We start from the raw sequence: 27,221 nt of genomic DNA on the forward strand, positions 1-27,221 counted from the left end.
GAAAAGTGTATCAGATGAAAAGTTTTCAAAAGAAGTAGCTCAGTAGGTATTAAGATACTCAAAAGAACTCAAATACCAGATTTTCACTTAAATGAAATCAGCTCACATAAAAAATCAGAAATGCGAGTAGTGAAAGGGAAAATAAGGGAAGGGAGAAGAAATGTGTGGGAAATATCAGAAAGGGAGACAGAACGTAAAGACTGCTAACTCTGGGAAACGAACTAGGGGTGGTAGAAGGGGAGGAGGGCGGGGGGTGGGAGTGAATGGGTGACGGGCACTGGGTGTTATTCTGTATGTTAGTAAATTGAACACCAATAAAAAAAAATAAATAAATAAAATAAAATAAAATAAAATAAAATAAAATAAAATAAAATAAAATAAAATAAAATAAAATAAAATAAAAAAAGAAATGCGAGTAAAAGGTTATGAACACTGATATTCTTCAAAATTTTCTTTATAGGAGAAAGAATATAGAATTTAAGTATCTAAGGATAATGAATGTTAAAATCACTTATTACATGTTTGTATTAGGAAACATCATATAGCAATTATAAATGTCTTCAAAAATATTTCATGAATGACAAACTGCATATATAAATTTTTAATATCAGAATTTTTATTATTATTGAAGCATAATTGACAGTGTTGTATTAGCGCCAGGTGTATATAACTTGATTTGACAATTCTATATATTGCTCAAAGCTTTCCACAGTAGGTGTAGTCATCATCTGTTACCATACAAAGTTAATAAGAGGTTACTGACAATATTACCTATGTTGTACTTTACATCCCTGTGACTTATTTCTTTTATAACTTAAAGCTCATATCTCTTAATCCCCTTCATGTATTTCAAAGACCCCCCAAATATCTACTCTCTAGTAACCACCACTTTATTCTGTTTTAGAGCGTCTGTTTCTTGGTTTGTTTGTTCATTTGTTTTGCTTCTTAGAGTCTGCATGGAAGTAAAATCATGTGCTATTTTTCTTTCTTTGACCTATTTAATGTAGCATAATCCCCTCTAGTTCCATCCAAATTGTTGCAAGTTGCAAAACTGCACTCCTATTCATATAAATATGATTATTTCATATGTGGGTAAAGATATGGAATACTCATATCTGACACAATACTGGTTGGTAAAACACGGAGAGCCTTTCCTCTAAGATCAGGAAGAAAAAGGATGCCCACTCTCACCACTTTCTTTCAACACAGTATTAGAAGTTCTAGCCACAGCAATCAGACAACAAAAACAAAGAAGATGCATTCATACTGCCAAGGGAGAAGCTAAACTGTCACTCTTTGCAGATGGCATGATACTACATATATAAAACCTAAAGACTCCTCCAAAACACCATCACAACTATTCAATACATGAATTCAGTAAAGTCGCAGCATACAAAATTAATACCCAGAAATTGGTAGCATTTCTATACACCAATAACAAAGTAGCAGGAAGAGAAATTAAGAAAATAATCCCATTTATAGTCTCATCAAAAAGAAGACATTACAGATGGCCAAAGACACATGAAAGAATAATAAAAAAAAAAAGAATAAAACTCCTAGGAATAAACCTAACCAGGATGTGAAAGACCTGTACCCTGAAAACTAAAACACTGATGAAAGAAATTCAAGATGGCGATAAAAGAAATTCATGGATTAGAAGATCTAACACTGCTAAAGTGTCCATACTACCCAATGCAATCTATGCATTCAATGCAATCCTTATCAAAATACTAATAAGCATTTTTCATAAATCTAGAACAAGTAATACTAAAATTTGTATGGTACCACAAAAGATCCCAAAGACCCAAAGCAATCTTGAGAAAGAAGAACAAAGCTGGAGGTATCACATTCTCAGATTTCAAGATATGCTACAAAGTTGTAGTAAATCAAAACAGTATAAAAAAAAAAAAAGTATAGTACTGGCACAAAGAGACACACAGACCAATGGAGCAGAAGAGAGAGCCCAGAAATAAATCCACGCTTATACAGTCAATTAATCTATGACAGAGGAGGCAAGAATATACAAAGGGGAAAAGACACTTCTTCAATAAATGGTGTTGGGAAAACTGGACAGCCACATGCAGTGGCTATTTGGTTTATTTATTTGGTTTCTTCCCTATACTGGCTATTATACATAATGCTGCTATAGACATAGGGTACACATATCTTTTCGAATTATTGTTCTTGATTTTTTTAGTATATACCCACTAGCAGAATTACTGGATCATACGGTATTCTATTATCTTACAACATACACAAAAATAAACTCAAAATGCATTAAAGGCCTACACGTAAGACCTGAAACCATAAGACTTCTAGAAAAGAACAACAGGTAGTAATTTCTCTCACACTGGTCTAAGCAACATTTTTCTAGATATATCTCCTACGACAAGGGAAACAAAAGCAAAAAAAAAAAAAACTATTGGGATTATACCAAAGGAAGAAGCTTTCACACAGCTAAGGAAATCATCAATAAAACAAAAAGGCAACCTTCTGAAAGGGAGAAGATATTTGCAATTGATGTGTCCAATAAGAAGTTAATATCCAACTATATGAAGAACTACAAAATTTAATACAAAAAAAAAATCTGAGTAAAAAATAGGCAGACAACCTGAATAGACTTTTTCTAAAGAAGACATTACAGATGGCCAAGGACACATGAAACAATGCTCAACATCACTAACCATGAGGAAAATGCAAATCAAACTCACAATGAGGTATACACCTACCAGAATAGCTAAAACCAAAAAGACAAAAGGAAACAAACAAGTGTTGACAAGAATATGAAGAAAAAGGAACCCTCAGCACTGATGCCACCAATGTATATTGGTACAGCTACTGAGGAAAACAGTATGAAGGTTTTGAAAGTATTAAAAATAAAAATACCGTATGATCCAGTAATTCTGCTAGTGGGTATATACTAAAAAAATCAAGAACAATAATTCGAAAAGATATGTGTACCCTATGTCTATAGCAGCATTATGTATAATAGCCAGTATAGGGAAGAAACCAAAGTGTTCATCAATAGGTAATGTTGAATTTTTAAAAATCTCCTTAGGAGTCTAATTTGGTGAATGGCAACTTTAAGTAAATGAGTAGATTGATATATGTGTGTTTTAAAAAGACAATAAGACTGCTTGAATATTTTTGCAACCTCTTATAAGTCTACAATTTTTCAAGTTAAAGTTAAAAAGAGGGCAGCCTGGGTGGCTCAGCGGTTTAGCACTGCCTTCAGCCCAGGGCCTGATCCTGGAGACCTAGGATCAAGTCCCGCATCAGGCTTCCTGCATGGAGCCTGCTTTTCCCTCTGCCTGTGTCTCTGCCTCTCTCTCTCTCTCTCTCTCTCTCTCTCTCCACACCCCCCCCCCCGTATCTCTCATGAATAAATACATAAAATATTTTTTTAAAGTTAAAAAGAAATCAAATAAACAGATGTTAAACCTAGACAATGCATAATATTTCATTATATTTTTCATTATTATCTAAGCTGTCTATAATAAACATGGATCACTTTTATAACTAGAAAAAAAACATTTATTTCAAATAACGGAAGTGACCATCAATCCAAAAAAACAGCAAAGATAAAAAAATTGAAAAGATAAATTGGATAATTCATCATAATTAACCTTAAAATTGGTAGTTTAGGACTCTAATATTAAATTTTCAAATCTGTTTCATATTCCTTCAGAACTGTGAAGCATATGTTGAACAATATATTATTTCAAAAGCAAACACTTCAATGATTCACTAATGCTAGAATATATTTAAATCCTTCATCTAAAATAAAAATATAAATAGAATATGTTTTTTGTTACAAAAAGAAAAAATACATAGATTGCTATATTAAGAATCAAGTCTTTTCATGGCCTTTTTTTCACAAAAACATCTGTTTTTATTACTTCAAAAACGCTGACTGGCCACTAGTTTGCAGTTTCATTGAAGTTAAGTGAGTTTTATCGTATGGTACACAAAACAAAGGAACATTAGTCAAAAAGATATTAAGAAATTCTTACTGAAGTGGATTTTAATTTCCATAGATACCTAAAAATTAAATTATTATGTGACAAAATCAATTACAAGTTTTACAAATCTGTCATGAGTTTAAATAAACTACTTTGATAGACAAATTTTTTAATAAAAATGTTGTTGTAAAAACTGTACACCCAATACCTATACCATAAACCCTGTTTTATAAACAGGGTTCAATGTTTTGCACAAGATAAATTTTAATAAACATTCCTTTTACAGCTGTTACGATTAAGAAATGAAGTTAAGATGTACACCTCATCAATGATGTCATGACACTTAAGGAAAATCTACATAAATCAAAAGCAGAAGATACCAAGGATACCCCACTCCATTAATAATCATGCGATGAACTAAAGAGATGTGCATTTCAGATCTACAGTGTCACCAATCCACTTATAATAAATGAAACAAGTCAGCTATTTTACAACCACAAATGGTATATTAAATATATGACAACATCTCTTTTTGCAGGAGGAAGTAACTAGCAGTAGATAAAGTTCAGGTATATCATTAAAGACGGCATAGCATGAATTAAAGGCTGAATATAGATAACCTTTAGGATATAAGCTGTCTAGGAAAAAATATGCATCATATACAACATTCTTGAGGATTTAAGAGCAATATAGTTAAAAATATATGACACATGGGTATGCCTCAGTTAATTGGATTTTTTTATATATAAACAAAAGGAATTATTTTTTTATGAAAATAAGACTAGTATTTAAAAAAATACATGTTTGGTCTCTTGAATCTCATATGGAACATCTGAATAAATACATTTTCTCTATTAAAAATTTAATAATAAAATTTGTTTAAAATATTTGTTTCTATTTCAGTATATCATTATGTTTTATATTACTATACAATATTGCAAATCATAAGATGATAAAGATTAAAATGAAAAACTGTACTAGATAAAGCATAAAACTAAATAGCTCAGAATAAAGCTGCTGTGTTTGACAAAGATTAAATCCTATTTACACATTCTACAGAAATCTAATAAAATTTGAGCTAAATACATAGATTTCAGATTAAGAGATAAATTGACTAGATCTGGATTCTAGTTTTAACTATGGGTTATCTCCTTTTTATGCTGTTTTCTCCGTCATAAAATGAGAGATAACAGTTCTACTTCAGGGATTTACTGTAAGGATTAAATTAGTTGAAACCTACAAAGCATCCACAACAGTTCTTCACACAACATAAAGGACTCATACAGTATGAGTTACTGTTGTCACCATTATTTCTCATCTGATCTATGTGCATGTGTAAACGTGTGCACATGCACATACACACATACACACAGTCTCAGTCCAAACACTTTCTTCTCTTGCATAACAGTGTTTTAGAAGTATTTTCCCTCTTCAATTCCATGTTTTCTCCTTCCTCATTCTCTCTCATTCATATAAGAACATATATAACACAACTACCATCATAACTAAAAAAATTTTTTAAAGAATGAACTACAATCTCAACAGAGTTACAAAGTAACTTCTCCATATCAATTAGAAAGGACACTAAGGAATAAGATACAGGTTAGAATGATAGGCTGAAATGGCAATTAAGAACTTTTTTCTTCTATTTCTAAAAAATTAGCAAACAAAAAATTTATAAGCAAAAAAAAGGAAACTTAATAAAGTTTTTAATAACCAAGCAACAAAAAGAATATAACATACAGCATCAAATATTAAATAATTGGTTGCCATGAAGAAAATAAACCTACTGGAACTAGGGCTAAGGGTGCAGCAAAGTTTAGTTCTTAACCATGCCCCACTTGCCCAAAGCAACACTGTTCATTTGACAAAATTCTGGGAAATGTTCTTAACACCTTCATATATGGAGAGAAACAAACTGAGAAGGTATTACTATTCCTTGCATCTTCTAATTGAAGATAAAAGCCTACAGTGTAAAACCTACAGTGTAAAAACTGATGAAGCATGAAGCAAGGAAGAAAAAATATAGGGCTGACTTCCCAGGACAGAAATAGACTCAAGATTACTTTCTGAAATGATGGATAATTATTTAAAACCTAATCACATTTTTCCCTGATGAGAATTGTCCATAGCTTCTAATAAGATGGAACAAACTTGGCAGAAGATTGTTAAAACCCTACAAAAGAATATAAACTTAGGTGTGCTAAGAAAACCTCCTCGCCTATTTCAAAGATCTCTCCCTCTCTTCATGATAAGCTGTATAATATCAGATAAATATCAAATCGCAAGAATCAGACTATAGTTCAGAAGGAGAAAAAATTAGCTTTATATACAGTGGAGAGAAGGGAAGAAATCATGAAGATATTGTTTGTCTAAACGAATAGACTATCTAAGCAGAACATTCTAAGCGTAAACAAGATGAAAAATAAAAGCACGGTAGTGACACAAACATATATCACTAATCCATGAATACATAAAAAATAAGCTAAATAACAAAAATTTTTATGTAAAACTGAAAGATTCTATACAAATGACTATGAATCCTGAGAAAATGTAACAAAAAAAGGAAATACCCCATGATTATCTTCAAATGAAAATAACAAAAATATAATAAACACACAAAAATAAAAGTTAAAATAAGTGAACAAAATGAAAAGTTGAAGACCTAAATAAAAACAAAATATAATCATTAGAGACGAATAAATTACAAATATCAGGAACAAAATGAAACACTAAAATTGTAATTACTGATGACTAGAGATCAAAGAAAGTAAAAAAAGAAGTAACTGATAAGACAAAAAGACATATCTGACTGATTATGTTGCTAACTAAAGAAAAAATAAAAGTGAAAAAACACTAAAATATTTCAAAATCTAATTTCAAGAACTGAAGAAAATGTGAATTTGCAGATAATAACAAAAGACCATGTTCCAAGAAAATTTGATAAATGATGTTCAATACTGAGCCATTACTGCTGTTAAGGAGATGAACTTCATGGGCAAATAAAGAAATATCAGACAGAATAGAAGCAAATCAATTGAGGGCTAGAATTAAGAAACTGTGACTAATAGAAGGGGAGTACTGAATCCACTTAAATATTTTCAATCGCTCAAGCACTGTCAGAATTGTGATTGTATCCTATCAAAACACCATGGACTTTCTTCGAAGAATTGGAACAAATCATCTTAAGATTTGTGTGGAATCAGAAAAGACCCCGAACAGCCAGGGGAATTTTAAAAACGAAAACCATGTCTGGGGGCATCACAATGCCAGATTTCAGGTTGTACTACAAAGCTGTGATCATCAAGACAGTGTGGTACTGGCACAAAAACAGACACATAGATCAATGGAACACAACAGAGAAGCCAGAAATGACCTCTCAACTCTATAGTCAACTAATATACAAAGCAGGAAAGCCTATCTATTGGAAAAAAGACAGTCTCTTCAATAAATGGTGCTGGGAAAATTGGACAGTCACATGCAGAAGAACGAAATTAGACCATTCTCTTACACCAGACACAAAGATACATTCAAAATGGATGAAAGATCTAAATGTGAGACAAGAATCCATCAAAATCCTAGAGAAGAACACAGGCAACACCCTTTCTGAACTCGGCCACAGCAACTTCTTGTAAGATACATCTATGAAGGCAAGGGAAACAAAAGCAAAAATGAACTATTGGGACTTAAGATAAAAAGCTTCTGCACAGCAAAAGAAACAGTCAACAAAACTAAAAGACAACCTACAGAATGGGAGATATTTGCAAATGACATATTAGATAAAGGGCTAGTATCCAAGATCTATAAAGAACTTATTAAACTCAACACCAAAGAAACAAACAATCCAATCATGAAATGGGCAAAAGACATGAACAGAAATCTCACAGAGGAAGACATAGACATGGCCAACAAACACATAAGAAAATGCTCCGCGCCCCCTGTTATCAGGGAAATACAAATCAAAGCCACAATGAGATACCACCTCACCCCAGTGAGAATGGGGAAAATTAACAAGGCAAGAAACCACAAATGTTGGAGAGGATGTGGAGAAAGGGGAACCCTCTTGTACTGTTGGTGGGAATGTGAACTGGTACGTCCACTCTGGAAAACTGTGTGGAGGTTCCTCAAAGAGTTAAAAATAGATCTGCCCTACGACCCAGCAATTGCACTGCTGGGGATTTACCTCAAAGATACAGATACAATGAAATGCCGGGACACCTGCACCCCAATGTGTATAGCAGCAATGGCCACAATAGCCAAACTGTAGAAGGAGTCTCGATGTCCATCGAAAGATGAATGGATAAAGAAGCTGTGGTCTATATATACAATGGAATATTACTTAGCCATTAGAAACAAAAAATACTCACCATTTGCTTCAATGTGGATGGAATTGGAGGGTATTATGCTGATTGAAATAAGTCAATCGGAGAAGGACAAACATTATATGGTCTCATTCATTTGGGGAATATAAAAAATAGTGAAAGAGAATAAACGGGAAAGGAGTGAAAAAATCAGAGAGGGTGACAGAACATGAGAGACTCCTAACTCTGGGAAATGAACAAGGGGTGGTGAAAGGGAGGTGGGCGAGTGGTTGGGGTCACTGGGTGATGGGCACTGAGTGGGGCACTTGACGGGATGAACACTGGGTGATATGCTATATGTTGGCAAATTGAACTCCAATAAAAAAAGAATTGTGATTGTAAAACATGAATGTTATATATTTAGACAACATGAAAATTAAAGTACAACTTTAAAATTTGGAGAGTGAACAGAAAAATAATGAAAAAAATATGAGAGGACTAATGTCCTCAGTTTTCATAATGGGCTGTGAATTGAAATATGCAATTTAAAAAACAATTGCATGAATAAACCTCTTATTTAAAAAAAAATATGCGACTGACCAGGTAATCTTTTTCATAATTTATAAACTTCTTGTTCTTTGAGAAACTACTGGGTTTTTCCTGTACAGAGACTTTTCCTTCTGTTAGAGCTTTGTATGTAACTCTTAGAGTTTACATACAAAGCTGCAATAAAAAGCCTTCTTCGTATATCCTTATATACTTATACTTTATATTTCCAAATGATATACTGATAGAATAGGATTAGTGGGCAAATGAGTATTTGTGTGTCTATATAATTATCAAAATACATATGGCCAGAATGCCTTATGTATTTATACATTTAAAATGTATATTACCACTAAAAACATAAAAAAAATACCACTGGCCACCTACACTATCTCCTTCAGCAGTACATCACTATATTTACTTATTACTCATTACTTTATCCCAATCTAAGAATAAAGAAATGAAAGATCATGATTTCTGAAGTTTACATTTCCTTTAATATTTGTTTTTATCATTTTATATATTACTGGTTACTTATATTCTTCAATGAAATTCTTGTTCAAATTCTCTGAATCTTTGGGTTATTTTTCTCTTATCATTTCATAAAAATTAATAATATAGTGAACATATTAGTTTATCAATCTTTCCATACTCCATTATGTCTTCACATGTTGCTGATATCTTTCCTCAGTTTACAGTGTTATGTGTAGTAACAGCTGTTAAGTTTTACAATTTTACACTTGCTAAGCATCTGTCTTCCTCAGAATTTTCCCTCATATACCTTATTTCCACTTTTATAGTTTTCCAAATATTTCCCAATTACATGTACTATGTCATCTTTCATTATTTCACGGGGAAGATTTTTTTTGTATATGCTGTCTTTTATAATATTAATTAGTACTGTATATCTGGAAAGGCAAGTACATCTTCAGTATTCTTTTTCATAAATCTTAGGGCTATATAAAGGCATTTATTTTCCCATATTAACTGGATATTTAGATATCTGAATATATAATTGGGAAGTACTTAATATTTGGATATTTTTAAAAGGATATTAAGGTATTAAATTACTCCACTGTTTTTCTAATGAGTGGTATGCTAATGGATATTGCACTGACTTTACATATGTGAGAAAAACTGACATTTTTGTGACATTAAAATTATTCAATTTTGACTATAAAGGTCATTATGGAGACAACTGAGAAAACATGAATAAGGACTGTGGATTAAATAATAACTAGTGTTATACAGGTTATAACCAACGTTAATTTTCTGATTTAATAACTGTAGAATTAAAACAGAAAAAAGGCATAGGAAATTCTCACTGAAAAAATTAAAAATAGAAGATCCCTCTGACTTCACCTTGCTCTCAAATTCAGAAAAACAGAAAAAGGGGGAGAAAAGCAAATGTAATAGAACTTTAAGATCACAGAATGTAGGAGAAGGGTGAATAGCTCTTGTATTACTCAGAACCTTTCTAGAAGTAACCATTTATTTCAAAATAAAACAATGATTCTCTCTCTCTCTCTCTCTCTCTCTCTCTCACACACACACACACACACACACACACAGAGCAACAGATACGATCCAGCGTAGAATGACTTTCTAGTAGTTTATATTTTGTTTTGTATTAAGCTTTTATAGTTTTGTTCCAAACACTAACTTCATTCTTAGAGAATTTGACCCAAAACAGTATTTTTCTCTTAACTGGAAACAGACTTTATTATTGATTTCCATTTATACTGACCACTGCTGCTCAGTCATCAAATGATACAATTTTTTGCACATTAATCTTACAGCCAATAATTTCACCAAAGTCCCTATTAATTCTAGTAGAAAAATGTTTAAGAATCTCTTAGATTTTTCCTGTACCACAGCATTAGCAATCTGAAATTCTTTTTTTTAATAAATTTATTTTTTATTGGTGTTCAATTTACCAACATACAGAATAACACCCAGTGCTCATCCCATCAAGTGCCCCCCTCAGTGCCCGTCACCCAGTCACCCCCACCCCCCGCCCTCCTCCCCTTCCACCACCCCTAGTTCGTTTCCCAGAGTTAGGAGTCTTTATGTTCTGTCTCCCTTTCTGATATTTCCCACACATTTCCTCTCCCTTCCCGTATATTCCCTTTCACTATTTTTTATATTCCCCAAATGAATGAGAACATATAATGTTTGTCCTTCTCAGATTGACTTACTTCACTCAGCATAATATCCTCCAGTTCCATCCACGTTGAAGCAAATGGTGGGTATTTGTCGTTTCTAATGGCTGAGTAATATTCCATTGTATACATAAACCACATCTTCTTTATCCATTCATATTTCGATGGACACTGAGGCTCCTTCCACAGTTTGGCTATTGTGGACATTGCTGCTATAAACATTGGGGTGCAGGTGTCGTGGCGTTTCATTGTATCTGTATCTTTAGGGTAAATCCCCAGCAGTGCAATTGCTGGGTCGTAGGGCAGATCTATTTTTAACTCTTTGAGGAACCTCCACACAGTTTTCCAGAGTGGCTGCACCAGTTCACATTCCCACCGACAGTGCAAGAGGGTTCCCCTTTCTCCACATCCTCTCCGACATTTGTGGTTTCCTGCCTTGTTAATTTTCCCCATTCTCACTGGGGTGAGGTGGTATCTCATTGCGGTTTTGATTTGTATTTCCCTGATGGCAAGTGATGCAGAGCATTTTCTCATGTGCGTGTTGGCCATGTCTATGTCTTCCTCTGTGAGATTTCTCTTCATGTCTTTTGCCCATTTCATGATTGGATTGTTTCTTTGGTGTTGAGTTTAATAAGTTCTTTATAGATCTTGGAAACTAACCCTTTATCTGATACGTCATTTGCAAATATCTTCTCCCATTCTGTAGGTTGTCTTTTAGTTTTGTTGACTGTATCCTTTGCTGTGCAAAAGCTTCTTATTCTTGATGAAGTCTCAATAGTTCATTTTTGCTTCTGTTTCTTTTGCCTTCGTGGATGTATCTTGCAAGAAGTTACTGTGGCCGAGTTCAAAAAGGGTGTTGCCTGTGTTCTCCTCTAGGATTTTGATGGAATCTTCTCTCACATTTAGATCTTTCATCCATTTTGAGTTTATCTTTGTGTATGGTGAAAGAGAGTGGTCTAGTTTCATTCTTCTGCATGTGGATGTCCAATTTTCCCAGCAACATTTATTGAAGAGACTGTCTTTCTTCCAGTGGATAGTCTTTCCTCCTTTATCGAATATTAGTTGACCATGAAGTTCAGGGTCCACTTCTGGGTTCTCTATTCTGTTCCATTGATCTATGTGTCTGTTTTTGTGCCAGTACCACACTGTCTTGATGACCACAGCTTTGTAGTACAACCTGAAATCTGGCATTGTGATGCCCCCAGACATGGTTTTCGTTTTTAAAATTCCCCTGGCTATTCAGGGTCTTTTCTGATTCCACACAAATTTTAAAATAATTTGTTCTAACTCTCTGAAGAAAGTCCATGGTATTTTGATAGGGATTGCATTAAACGTGTAAATTGCTATGGGTAACATTGACATTGAAATTCTTATTATGTCTTCTTTTCTTGCATTTACATTAACTATATTTTACACTTACAAAAACATCCAAGAAATTTTATGTAATGGTGACAGTAGGTATCACTTTTTTCTGATTTTAATAAAAATAGCTTTCTCCATTTAAAATGATGTTTAGTAAAGTTTATCATATTTAGACTGTTATATACATATTTTTCTGTTTTATTAGGGCTAGTTGCTAAAATTTATCATTTGCTTCCTTCTACATTTATTGATACCTTCACATAAGTTTTCAATTTTTAATTTGTTGATAATTTATTTTGTAGGTAAATATCTTAATATTAAACCATCTTTAGATTCCATGAGTAAATTCTAAGTAGTCACACTATATAATTCTTTCCTTATATTGTTAAATTGTTGGTTCAAGTTTTAGTTAGAATTTCATACCCGTATTCTGACATGAAATTGGTCTTCTAGAGTTTATTTTTCCAGTGTCTTTTTCATGTTGTGACAGTTGTATAAAATGTTCTGGGAGTGCATCTTTTTTTAATGTATCAGAAGAATCAGCAACATCTGAATTATCTGCTTTAACATTTTCTAAACAATTCAAATGGTACTTTTTAACTTTTTTAATTCTTAGTAAATGTGTCAAATTTTCTACTTCACTTTAGGTGTGAATTTTGGTAATTTATATAGCCACAGCACCATTAAATTCCCCCTGTGAATTCACATTTATTACATGTGTTCATGCACAACTGCTAAGATAAGTAGTGGTCCCCAAGATGAGTCTGTCACTGTTCCCCTCTGTGAGGACTCAAAACCAAACAAAAAAGCTGTATGCTCCCTCATTTCCTCAGCTACAAATGTTAGCATGGTCTCAAACCTCAAGGGTAAAGAAACTTCATGAACTTAAGTTTCAGCTTCTCCCTAAAACCTGGAATATCTTTTCTCTACCAAAGCAATTTTTCTTCTGCTTGGTTGTCATTTCTGGTTAACTAGCTCTGCCTTGCCCAGAGAGGCCAGAAGTCCTTCACTACTCACATTATTGGAATTTTTGAGCCAAAACCCACTTATATGGTTAAGATGAGGTCAACCAAACATAGAAGCTGCCATGAGAAATTTGTAGATAAAATGGAGTTGAGAACAGAGTGCTACAGATAACTGTACTACTATCTTTCCAGAATTCCCCATGACTCTCAAAAATATGTAATTTTTTGATGATATGTGATATATCTATATGATATATAGACCATTTTACCTATGCAGTTTCCCACAGTTACCATTAAAAATGGCAAGTTCCTCAAACCAACCATGTTTCACCTACCTCAAATTCTGCATGTCTGTGAATATCCTCTGCTCGTTGCCTGCTCAGGATAAATTCAGCTTCATTTGCTACTCTTACTAGATGATCCTTCATTGTTTGGCTAAGCAACCTATAAAGAGATGAATACTGTCAAATAAATAAATGTATACACTCATATGATTAATCACTGCTCAAAGTCAATGTATCTTGTTATTGGGGAAGGAAAGGATGTTTACTCTCCTCTTCTGTCATCATGTCCAATGAAATGCCATTATGTCACTCTAAATAATTAAAGGATATAACAGCAAAAAGTTATCCTTCTGGCAATAGCAGAATAGCTTTTATCCAACTAGCTATCCAACAAAAACTAAAACTGCTGGATTAAATTTGTGTTTTAGTCTTTTTTAAGGTACTGGAGAGTTTACAAGGCAGCCACGATTTAAGGAGCCAAGATCTTAGAGAAGAAAGCACACAGAAGACATTCAGCATGACTTTTCTCATTGAAACATTTACTTTTCACAGGTGGAAATAGAGAAGCTAAACAGAAACAGTCTTACAGAGCGAGCTAGGGAGACAAAAATTGAATGTTATAAACTGCCAGGGTGGAGGGATCCTAGTGGATTATCCAGGCTTAGAGAAGGAACCCAAGTATATCTTAGGAAATAGAACAGACCAGACCTCAGAGACACAAAAACAGACTCTCAAACAACATTATAGTGAGTTGTACTTAGATTATGTGAAAGCCTAAAAGCGAAACAAAAATTTCAAAATCTCACAAGATGAGAAGAAAAATAGACATACCAATACAGGAGAACTCTATTCCAAACAAATGAAATAGGGCAACCTCTCACAAATATTTAAAACTCTCTAGCTTTGAAACAACTCAGTCCTAAATTAACATAATCAGCACCTAGTCTAACTCTTAATCAGAAATCAAAGGAAATCCTTAGTGGAAGATATCATCACCTACAGACTTACACTTACCCCTGTAATTTTAAATATAATTTCCAACAGTCAATCACCAGTTAACAGAAATGGCAAGAGACAATAAAGGAATGAAAACCAAACAGAAGCCAACTTAGACAATCAAGATAGTAAAGTTTCATATCTGAACACTGAAATAAATGTAGTTACAGTTCAGGACAACAGATTCTAAGAAAAAGAATTCCAGTAGAGATTGCAAACTCTAAAACTACTCAACAAAACAAACATGAAATTAAGAATATATTTACCAGCTTATTAATATTAAACTCAAATAAAGAAGTACTTAACTGAAGAATAGGTCAATGACAACTAAACAGAAGCATGGTAAGAAAAATAAATAACAGATACACAGAACATGATAAAAAGGTCTAACATGAACGTATCTGAAGTAAGGAAAGAAGACAATTCAAAAAGAACAATATTTGAAGAGATAATGGGCAACATTTTTTGAAAACTGGGGGAAAAAAACATTGATCCATATGTTGAAGTGTTACAAACTCCAAGTAGGATCAAAGAATACCACACCTAGTCAAATCATAATAAAACTGTCAGAGGAAAAAAATCTTAATGGCAGCCAGAGAGAGGGAGAAAATGGAAGAGGTAAGGGCACTCCCCTTCCCCCCCCTTTCAAAAGAGCAAGAATAAGACTGATGGAAGCCAGATAAGAATGCAATAACCTCTATCAAGTGCTAAACAAAAAAAGCAGCTAAGAATGCTATACCCCCAAAAAACACCTTTTAACAATAAAAGTGAAAGTATCCAGAATATAAACACTATGAAGAGTCTTTTTTTCTGAAACTCCCTTATCTGCCTAGGAGTACAGTCTCCCAAAAGAATTCATCTGTCACAAGTCCTCTCCACTGAAGTTTCTCAACCAGGAAAGAATGACTTCTATTACATAGACACTTAGAAGTCAGCACCTGGATAGGAAATTGCCTAAAGGGATATTGTCACAAAACTATCTTATCTCCCATCTATTCTCCTAAGGGTTCGTTTATTTTTCTTTAAAGTCATTTGTTTTCCCCTAAGTGCCCTTCTTTCTTCCCCCTCACCTATTAAGATAGTATAAAGCCTCAAAATTTAATCTCTTCAAGTGACATTTTTCTATGAATTCTCTTCAACATCCATGAATTTAAAAAGCTGTCTTTTCTCTTACTAATCTTTTCTGAATTTGTTTCACAGGCCCCCAAAGAACGAACCTAAGAGGACAGAGGAAAAATTTTTCCTCTCAGGCAAAAATAAAATAAGCACATTTAATGACAAACAAAACAGAAAGAAATTGTCAGCAGACAATCCACACTAAAGGGAGTTTTTCAGACAAGGAAAATAATATCAGATTGATGTAACACAATGAAGTAGAAAACAAAAGAAAAAGTCAACATGGGTAAATCTAAAAGAATACTGAATGTTTACAACAATTATAATAATGACTTCTAAAATTCAAAAATGTCATAATGTTTAAATGTATAACAGCACTCAAAGCAAAAGAAATTAAAAGGAATTAGTGTTGTAATGTTCTTTCATTGTCTATGAATTGGTGAAAGAAACTATTTAGGATGTTAACAACTCTAATATTCACATTTCAATCCCTAGTCAACCACTAAAGTTATCTAAAATAATGTATAACCAATACACCAATAGAAAAAAAACTGGTTAACAAAAAACATTTACCTCAAAAGAAGGGAAAAAAAGAACACACAAAACATGGAGCAAATAAAAAGGGTACAAATAACAAGAAGGTAAGTTTTAACCAAAATACCTCAGAAATATATAGGAAGGGAACAGATTTAATAATTATGTCAAGTAGATTTTTTTTAAAGTATGTGCTGTTTAAACATAAAAGTTTCAATAAAGGTTTTAACAAATGTTGAACGTAATTTTTCAAAAATATAAACAACTTGAAAAATAGTGAAAGAAGACTAATGTACTTTTATTAATATAAGAAAAAGTTGGCTTTAAGAAACAAAATTAGAGGTAAAACAATAAATACTTCAAATGTATTTATTTTAAATTTTAATAATTATAATATAATAATTATAAATATAAATTTATAAATGTTCTTAAGAATGTGATTTACAACTGGGTGTAGAAGATATAAAGCTATAGCCTATTTTAAGATGTGATTACAAACCTGATGAAATGGACACATAACATTATAGCCTTTAAGTGAAGAATATTCTTATCATGAAAACATGGATCATATACAAAACAGGCAAAATGTGGGGTCACAAAGAAATCTGTAATGAATTTTAAAGGAAGAAGTCATACTGAGTGCATTCTACACAGTAGAACTAAATTAGAAAAAAAATAACAGAACATTCTGAGCAAAGAAACTCTAGGATGACCTACAACTTTCCCAACTTTCTAGTGTCCTCAGACTCATTTAATCCTCTCCCTTAGATTGTGGACAGGAGCTATGGCATCCATCTAAGCAAAAAACACAGTAACATTGAAGAAATACCATTTCCATTATTACATTACGTAAGAGTCAAACTTCCATTTTACTAGTTGTCTCTCTCTATTGAATCTCTACCCTGATGGCTTAGCTGAAGAAAGCTGCCATGTTATGAGCTGCCTGTGGAGAAGCCCATGTGGTGAGAAGCTGAGTACATTCTTCAGACAATGACAAGCAAGGAAGTGAAACGCAATTTCAGAAACTCACAAAGAACTAAATCCTGCCAACAACCAGATGAACTTGGAAGCAGATACTTCCCCAAATATCAGATGAGACTGCAGCCCACAAACACCTTAGCTACAGGCTTATAAGAGAAATTGAAGCAGAGGTGCCAAACAAGTCATGCCCAGAATTCTAATCAACAGAAACTATGAGATAATAAGTGTGTGTTGCTTTAAGGCCAGATTTTGCTAATACTTGTTGATGCAGCAGTAAGTAATAACTCTTGTTCCCACCAATATTTGAAGTTTATGAATATACCTCTAAATAACCCATGCATGAAAGAAAACTTGATAATGGAAATTAGTAAATGCTTTGAACTGAAAGATATTGGAAAACATCAAATCAAAATGTGGGATTCTGCTAAATCTATGGTTGGAGAGAAATTTATACACTGAATATAGAAGAAACTCTGAAAATATATTAAGTATTCAACTGAACAAATGAGAAGGAGATCACAGAAAATTCAATATATTGAAATTTTTAAAAAGTAGAAATTAATTATGAAATAAAAATGCACTTTAGAAAATCAATAAACTTAAAAGTTGGTTCTTTTAAAAAATTAATAAAATCCAAAAAAATATGTAAACAATTAAAATTACTAATTGAATTTAGGAAGATCACTAGACTGAAGTGACCTAGATCACTATAAGTGATAAAATAAATAAAAATCTACTACACTCTATTTAGTAGTTACCCAAAAAGTGGAAATAATTTTAAGTATTACTTTCAAAAGCATTAAAAATCATCAAAATATGTAGGAACTAACCAAATGTGCTAGAATTCTATATTAATAAAAAGAATGCTGAGAGAAGTTAAAGAACACTTAAAGAAATTAAAGAATGATATCATGTTCATGAAAGTGAAAGTGATATTGTAAAGATATCAATTCTCCATAAAGTGATGTATAGCTATAACAAATCCCAGTCAAAATTCTAGCAGGTCTTTCTGTGGTACTTGACAAGTTGATTCTGACAGTTATATGAAAATATAAAGACAAAGAATAGCTGAGACATTCTTAAAGAGGAGGAGGAAAGAGAAGAAATAACAATTATAACAGAGGACTAATACTACCAAATATTAGGGCTTATTATAAAGATCGAGACCATGTAGTACTGGGCCATTAATCAAGATAGCATAGTATTGGGGCAAACAGAGATAAACAGACCAATCCTTCAGAGGAGAACATCCAGAAACAGATTCACACATATGTGCTCACCAGATTTAAGATAAAGGTACTATTGCAATAAGGAGGAAGGAGATGGGATTTTTCAGTAACTGGTCCGGGAACAATCAATCATAATCATATAAACAAAATTAACCTTGACTTCTATCTCAAACCATAACAAATCAATTTCAAATTGATCAAAGACAAGAACTAAACACTTCTAGAAGCTTTCATAAGATCATGTACAACAATATCTTCATGACTTAAAGATTTCTTGAAAAAATACAACATAAAATACTGATATATTGGACTTCTTTAAAATTAAAGATTTGTGCTTATGAAAGCCACTATTAAGAGATTTAAAAGATATACTTAAGAAAGGGAGAATACATTTGGAATACTTATAATCAACATGGAACTTACATCTTATATAAGGAATTCTTACAAATAAAAGACAATAATCATAATTTTTAAATGAGCGAAGTACATGCATGAATAAGCACTTCCCAAAAGATTTCCAAAATGCAAATAAATCCATGAAAAGGTGTTCAAGACTACTAGTCACCAGAGAAATACAAATAAAACCATAAACTGTACGACACACCACCAGAATTACTATATTTTTTTTTAAGTTATTTTCAAATTTTGGCAAGGATATAAAGCAACAGGGACTCTCATAATCACACAATGTATGAAAAAAAGTTTTTTTGTTTTAAAGATTTTATTATTTATTAATCAGAGAGAGAGAAAGAGAGAGAGAGAGAGAGAAAGAGGCAGGCTACATGCCGGAAGCCCAACGTGGGACTCGATCCCGGGTCTCCAGGATCACACCCTAGGCTGAAGGCAGCGCTAAACCACTGAGCCACCAGGGCTGCCCGAAAAAAAGTTTATAGCAACTTTACTTATAATAGCCAAGACTAGCAACTACTCAAGTGACCACTAAGAGTAAAATGGATTAAAATAGTATATTCATATAATAAAATACTAAGCAGTAAGTACCAAAAAAATCAACTAATGTTATACATAACAAAATTAATTTCACTAACAATGTTGAGCAAAAGTACAATAGTAACAAAAGTACAATATACATAGTACAGGGATCCCTGGGTGGCGCAGTGGTCTGGCGCCTGCCTTTGGCCCAGGGCGCGATCCTGGAGACCTGGGATGGAATCCCACGTCGGGCTCCCTGCATGGGGCCTGCTTCTCCCTCCTCCTGTGTCTCTGCCTCTCTCTCTCTCTCTGTGACTATCATGAATAAATAAAATCTTTTAAAAAAATAGTACAAAAGTACAATATACACTATAAGAATCATTTTGTATAAAAAATTTTTTTAGTTCATGTATGGTATTAGAAAACAAGAGCTTAAGAGATGGTTTAACTTTAGTGCCACCTAAGACATTTCCATGTAATGACTAATATGGAGCTTTAGTAATGATAACAGTTCTAAACTTCCCAGCAAAATACTCTGGATATAAGAATAATTGTCCCATTTTTAATGAATACTTTCATAACACCATTTACCTACCATGAATATTAACAGAATGATTCATTTCATATAAATACAATGCTTCTGAACATGTTTGCTATGTATAGGTCTTCTAAGCTTCTTTCTTTAAAAGTGGAAAGAAAGGTTGAGCAGGATTAAGATTTTTTTTTTTTATTTAATAGCATAAATTACCTAAACTGCAACTATACAATGCCTACAAAAGTTAGACCCAACAACAGTCATCAACAATGGTATGTCTATAAACAGATACTTGTCTCTCCTGGTAGCAATATTTTAATATTCTAATCAAAATGTCAATAAAATATGCATAGACTTTGATACAAAGCAATGATTACACTCCTTCTAACTTACCATATGAACATGTTCCCTCAAGTGCAGAAACACACGTGTGCACACAAGGTATTTCACTAAAACAGTTTTTAAAGGTGAAAACCTAAAAGAACCAAGATATGCAAACCTATAATGAGATATTCTTCTGAATTGACAACAAAAGGATTTCCACAATATATTGTTAAGTGAGAAAAGAAAACTAAAAGAATATCATGTACAATATGAGTTTGGAAAAAATATTAAAGAAAATACCCCAAACTGCCATTTATCTAGAATTAGTTCAGCAAAATAGGGCCTGTGGGCCAAATATGGCCTGTCAATGATGTCTTAGAAAGTCTAACACATTTACGATATGGCCTTTTACAAAAAAGTATGCCAGCCCCTGCTCTAGAAAGTAGGTCTGCTTTCCTCCCTTATTTCTCTGTTCTTTGAAGTTTTACAAGAAGGAATAATTAAAAGAAAACCAGAATATCTTTAAAGAAAATAGAAAAGCTTTCTGTTCTTCTACCACTTTTTCCACATCTTTATTTGGTTGTTGTTTTGTTTTGTTGAGAGACAAAGATCTCTGCACACACAAGAAGCAGGAAGGGCAAAGGGGAAGAGAGAGACCGAGAGAGAGACAATCTTAAGCAGACTCCATGCCTAGCCCGGAGCCCAACTCAGGACTTGATCTCACGACCCTGAGATGATGACCAAGAGTCACACATTTAAATGATTGAGCCACCCACCGCAGCACCCCTTCATATCTCTATTAAGTTCGTATATACTATTTATAATTTGATTCCAAATCTGTCATACCTTCTCCATAATCCCCAAACTATCTCCCAGCCACTTCAGAAGTTAATGTGATGTGTTATGATTTGGGGGTAAGATCATTAGAGTATTTTTCAAAATATTACTAAATAGTACACATTCAGGCATTACAGATAAAAATAATCCCTAGTGCAAGTGTAAAATCAGCTAATGAATAACTTCCTATGACTCTATAGATAGAGAAAGCAAGGGCTTTCATAAGTATAAACATGAAATACTGGTTGTTCTTCTTAGTTTCTCTCCAGAGACAAAAAACCACATCGTGAATTAACATCAATATATTGCCTCACAGCACTCAAACATTAATTGAATTGATTAGTCAAAGACACACCATCCTCCCAGTCCCCAACCAAGCAACCTCAAAGTTATTCTCGTCTCCTCCCTCTTTCCTACCACCTTCCTACAGGCCCCTTAATCAATCAGCAAATATTGTCAGTATTTCCTCTGTAATATTTCCAGGTTTAATTTATGCTCTATATTTCACAGCCAATGTTCTAAAAATCAAGTCTTTATCACTTCATTTACACTTTAACTGAATGCATCTTCTGACCTTCTAACATGTTTGTACATAATTCCCTGTCTTTTGAATCCCTATCAAATATCTACACAACATCTACTACAATATAAAGACTAGGCTAAGCACTGAAGACAGGCTTTTCTTATATTTTAGTTGGGGAGAAGAGAATATCCTGAGGTTCTTTCCAGCTGTAAACTCTAATGCAAGTGCTGTGATAGACAAACTCCAGGGTAACCTCCAATGAGTCAAGGTCTTCTATCCCATCATACTTAATTTAACCTGGGCAAAATCTGGGACTTGCTTCTAGGAAACAGAATATAGCAAAGATGACGGGATAGTCATTCCTTAAATAGATTACTTTACACACCAAAGTAAAGGCATAGTCACTCTTGTGACATGTTACGTTAGAAGGCTCTACTTTAGCTGACTAGAGGAAATTCTACAGCCATCCTTAAAAAAAGTAAGCAACCATGTTATGAGAGGACCATGTGACAAAGTACTACAGACAGCCTTTAGGAGCTAAGACTGGATGCTAGTGACGGCAAGCAAGAAAATGGGGAACCCAGTCCTACAAATAAAAGAAACTAAATTCCAACAACAATATGAGTTTAGAAAATGAATCCAAGTTCCAGAGATGAACACAGCTTGGCCAACACCTTTACAAATGTATGAAATTCTAAGTAGAGGATCCAGTTGAGCTGTGCCCAAACACCTGGCACACAAAAATTATAAAAAAGCAAATATATGTTGTTTTAAACTTTGGGGGTGCCTGGATGACACTGTCGGTTTAAGCATCTAACTCTTGGTTTTGGCTCAGGTCCTGGTCTCAGTGTGGTAATCTCAGGGCAGTGAGATGGAGTCCTGCACTTAGCAAGGAGTCAGGTTGAGTTTCTTTCTTCCTCTCTCTCTGCCTCTGACTCTCCCCCACCCTGCCCAGCATGTGTGCATGCATGTATGCTCTCTCTCTCTCTCTTAAATAAATATTTATAAATAAATAAATAATAGATAAGATAATAAACTGTAATGTTTGTGGTAATTTGTTATGCAGCAATGATAATAAAATACTATATATGAATACATATGCTATCATAGTTCAGTAGAAGCAAAGAGGACTATGAACTCCTCAAATAAAAAAAAATTAAAAATTTAGAAAACACCAATAGAGGGGCACTTGAGTGGCTCAGTCAGTTACGTTTCTGCCTTTGGCTCAGGCCATGATCTCATATTCCTGAGATGAGCCCAATGTCTGGCTCCTTGTTTATCAAGGTGTCTGCTTCTCCCTCTCTCTCTCTCAAATAAAATCTTTAAAAAAACAAAACAAAACAATAGAGAGCCAGAGTATAACGATGAGCCTTAAATAAAGGGCAAAAGCAATAAGGAAAGGGAAGGACACTCCAGGAAACAGTATGAACAAAGTCATGAAGAGTATCCAAAAAATGTGTTATATTTTGAAGAGAACCAAAATACTCTTTCACGTTTATTTTTCAAGATGGATATTCATGACAAAGAGAGGTAAGCAGAGAGATAATATTCTGTCTTGATGTCTTCTTTCCTGTTTTTGGTGCTTTAGCATAAAAGTAAAGCATGTTGTAAAAAGAAAAACACATCATGCAACTTATCATTTTTAAATGAAGCAACAACTGAAAGCCCCCAAACCCTCTTTCCTGTCCATTTTTCAGAAGACATCACCACTAAGAGTTTATGTTCCTGTCTACATTTTTCTAAACATATAGAAATATACATGGTTATCTGTATACCATGTATTATATATGTACATATATAGTAATTATATATGTATGTATACATATTTATGCGCTTGTTTGTAAAAATATTTTTCAACACTGAAGGAGTCATGCTAAAAAAATCTGTTCGTTTTAGCTAAAAAAATTTCTGTGGGCAGAATACACCATACGTGATTAAACTAGGCCCTTATTCAGAGGTCATTCATTCTTTTCTTCTCTACCCTAACATTATCACTACTTGTCCAGTTACTAAAGCTAGAAATATCATATTTGACTCTTCCTTATTCATCATCCTTCACATCCAATAGACTACTTTCCATTCAACCTGTGCAATAACTCTAAAAACTGTCTCTCTGTAACATTTTCCAAGGCCCCTCACGCACTCACCATCATACCTGCAATTATTAAAATAGTCGCCAAACTTCTTTCCCTTAGTCTTGTTCTAGCCAATGCTTCATCAAAGTTACTTTTTCAAAATGTAAGCCTGATCATCACAGTACATTTTTTAAAGTTGTTACTACCTTCCCATGATCTACAAAAGAGAGCTAACACCTTTGCATGGCTTAGAAACCAGGCTCACTTCTGCAATTTCTTTATACTCTAAGACTGCTTTCTCAAACATTACACCTTATATTTTACACCTCTTTGCATCTGTTCCTACTATTCTCTCAGCCAGGAATGACCTCATTTCTTATTCCATCTTGCCTATCTTACTAATCCTTCAAAGCAAAACTCAAAAGTCAACTACATAAAACTTTTCCTGATCCTACATCTGTTTTCCCTCCACAGAACTAATCCTCTACTAAGGTGTGCATGCCTCTTTTGTTACCACAAAATCCTCTACTAATCCTCTACTAAGGTGTGCATGCCTCTTTTGTTACCACTTATTATATCGTATCATTCTGTATGGAACCATCTCAATTATCTTCCATTCCAGACTGCACCAACCCTGTATAATTTATCCTCCTATCCCCAGAGCATAGATGGTGTCCAGGAGTGCTTATAGGGAAAATAAACTCTGAATACTCACTGATGCCAGGCAATTCTAGGCTATTATACGTGAGGAATACAAAGATGCATAAAACTGTCCACAAGGAGTTTACCATCTAACATAGGAAGGTAGGACTACCTGCAAATAGTAAGGTAACTGTACCTTAAGTACATTAAGGTTCTTAAAACATTTTCTTCTATTTTCTTCAATACAATATAGCATGCTCCTGGTTTTTCTCCTACTTATTAGCTGCTTCTTCATTTTCTCCTTTCCAGTCTCCTTCTCTGTATGACCTTTAATTTTTGTTGTGTCCCAGAGCTCAGTTCTGTACCCTTTCCTCTACCTGAATTATCTCATCCATCTGGTGACCCTGAAATTTCAGCTACATGCTGATTCCTATATCCTTAAACCTACTCTCTTGGTTCCCTGTATTTCCAACTCATATAATCTTCACGTGAATACCCAATGAGCATTTCAAATTTAACATTTCCAAAATGGAACTCTTGATTCTATCTCCCCATTCTCAATAAAACCTCTTTCCCTATCTCTGCCTCACTTTTTTCCACTTTAATAAATACAACCTAAATCCACTTAACTAAGCCCTAGGATTAAATAATTAATGTTAGCAAGGACATGGAGAATTGAAACTCTTATGCACTGTTGGTGGGAATGTGAAATTGTGCCCCAAGTTAAGTAATACAGCAATTCCTCAAACAAATTAAAATGATAATATGTAGATCATACAATCCAAAAATTCCACTCCTGGCTTTATAGTCAAAAGAAATGAAAGCAGAGACTAGTAGCATTAGTCACAAAAACCAAAAGGTAGAAGCAACCCAGTGTCTACCAATGAATGAATGTATAATAAAATGTGGTATATACATACAATGAAATAAAAGGAAATTCTGACATGTGCTACAACATGGATGAATCTTGAAGACATTATGCTAAGAAAATAAAGCTAGACACCAAAAGACAAATGCTATATGATTCCACTTAAACAAGGTACCTAGGGTAATCAAATTTATGGAAACTGAAAGTACAATGGTATTTGCCAGGAGCTGGGGGGAGAGAGGAATGGGAAGTTACTTAATGAGTGCAAAGTTTCAGTTCTGTAAAATAAAATGAGTTCTAGAGATGGATGATAGAGACAGTTGCAGAATAATATGAATATACTTAATGCCACTGTACCATACACTTTAAGATTGTTAAGGTGGTAAAATCTACGTTAAAAATAAATTAAAATTAGAAAAAACTTAAATGTCACCATCAGAAAACAAAACCAAAACCAAAAGTCGTATCATGCTACTCCTCTGCTTAAAACTCTGCAATGTACTTTTACTAAGCAAGATTAAAATCAAATTTCCTTCCCCATCTTACGGGGCCCTAGGTGATCTGAAGCCTCAATACTTTTTTAACTCATTTTGTTCCAGGCACTCTGGCCTCTTGTTCCAATAATAAACAAACATCATTCCCTCTGTAAGGCCTTTGTCTTTGCTATTTCCTCACCTTAAAATGCTATGACCTAGATCTTAAACTGATTGGCTACTTCTTCACTCAAATGAAGTGTCACCTCACAAATCTTCTCCCTATTCTGCAGCTTCCCTAAAAACTTGCCCCTCTTCACTCTCCTAACATAATCCTGCTTTGTTTTCCTCTAAGCATGTATGACTATCTGAATTATCTGTTTACTAACTTGATTATTATTTGTCCTCTCCTCCATGACAAGTCGAATCTTATTCACAGCTATATCCTCAGACTCCACACAATGTCTGGCACCTAGGATACAATCAATAAGTAAGTACTAAACAAATGATAGAAAATGAGTCTAAAATTACCTCCCAATCTATTATTTTGTCCTTTGTTTGTATCCAAAATCTCAATTCCTGTAAGATCCAGTTCAATCTTCTTTCCCTCTAAGGAATATTCTGCCATTCTATTTTACAAAGACTTTTATTGTATGTCAATCTTATACCTAGTGTTATTTTACATATATATATGTAAATATGTAGTATATACTTGTTTATACAATATCATAGAAGTTCTATTTGATTGCTATTCCTTTATTTTCACTATCAGACCCTGGCTGATTGAAGAAGCCTATCGTTTAATTACTCTTTTTTAATCGACCATAGCACCTAAGAGGTATTGGTAAGGTAGGCTGTACACAATCATTATTTGATAAATGGATAATTTTTGGCAATGCTTAAAAGTAAATATTCTCAAGTATCTAAATTTAAGTAATTAAAAGCAAAACTCTAGAGCTTTTTGGTTAGACATAAATATATCAGAATTTTAAAAGTTTGCAATATTTGCACTACGTCATACAAAATATTACTCCCTAACCTTAGTATTATGAAATTTGACTAGGATGTGTATAAGGTATTTAGTATTACTTTCAAACAAGAAAGGAAGCACTTTTTTCCTTAGTAATTTACAAAATGCTTTTAAATCACAGGCTTCCCATTTAGAAACACAAATATGACTTTTCCTTTCATTAGAGAAAAAATAAAAATGACTTCACCAATTGAAGTAATAAGATACCTAAATGAAGAGCATTTTGTTTTTTTTTTGTCTTTTTCTATCCATATGCATATTTTCCTAAATACACAAATTATACACCATCTAGCAACTGTAGTTTTATCTAATAGTTGTGCAAATCACTATTTCCAATAAAGATTAGAGATAAAGTTTTAATTATAATAAAGTCTCAAAACATTAGGTTCATTGTATAGATTAAACCTCTAAATGCAGAGCACAAAATGATTCACATATTTTAATATTAAGAAGAAAAACTATGTATAATTTATATCTACAGTGCAAGGAGAAAAAATGCTTGTGTCAGCCTTAGGAAACAAACAGCCCTATCAAGTGACCAACTAG

The 27,221-nt window shown here is 33.4% G+C and overlaps 1 protein-coding gene across 11 annotated transcripts in view; it reads right to left on the reverse strand.

Annotated features, from left to right (window-relative positions):
• The window catches only part of LRBA (LPS responsive beige-like anchor protein), a 722,446-nt gene that overhangs the window by 412,530 nt on the left and 282,695 nt on the right, over positions 1 to 27,221 (reverse strand). For 10 of the 11 annotated variants that reach the window (XM_038558983.1, XM_038558984.1, XM_038558982.1 and 7 more), the window contains one exon: positions 13,634 to 13,742. In XM_038558983.1, the coding sequence (XP_038414911.1) occupies positions 13,634 to 13,742 (109 nt within the window). Of the gene's footprint in view, positions 1 to 13,633; positions 13,743 to 20,296; positions 20,323 to 27,221 lie in introns of those variants that run through there. The other variant, XM_038558992.1, reaches the window with a different exon arrangement.

This window comes from Canis lupus, chromosome 15 (genome assembly GCF_011100685.1).
Source record: "Canis lupus familiaris isolate Mischka breed German Shepherd chromosome 15, alternate assembly UU_Cfam_GSD_1.0, whole genome shotgun sequence".
NCBI lineage: Eukaryota > Metazoa > Chordata > Mammalia > Carnivora > Canidae > Canis > Canis lupus.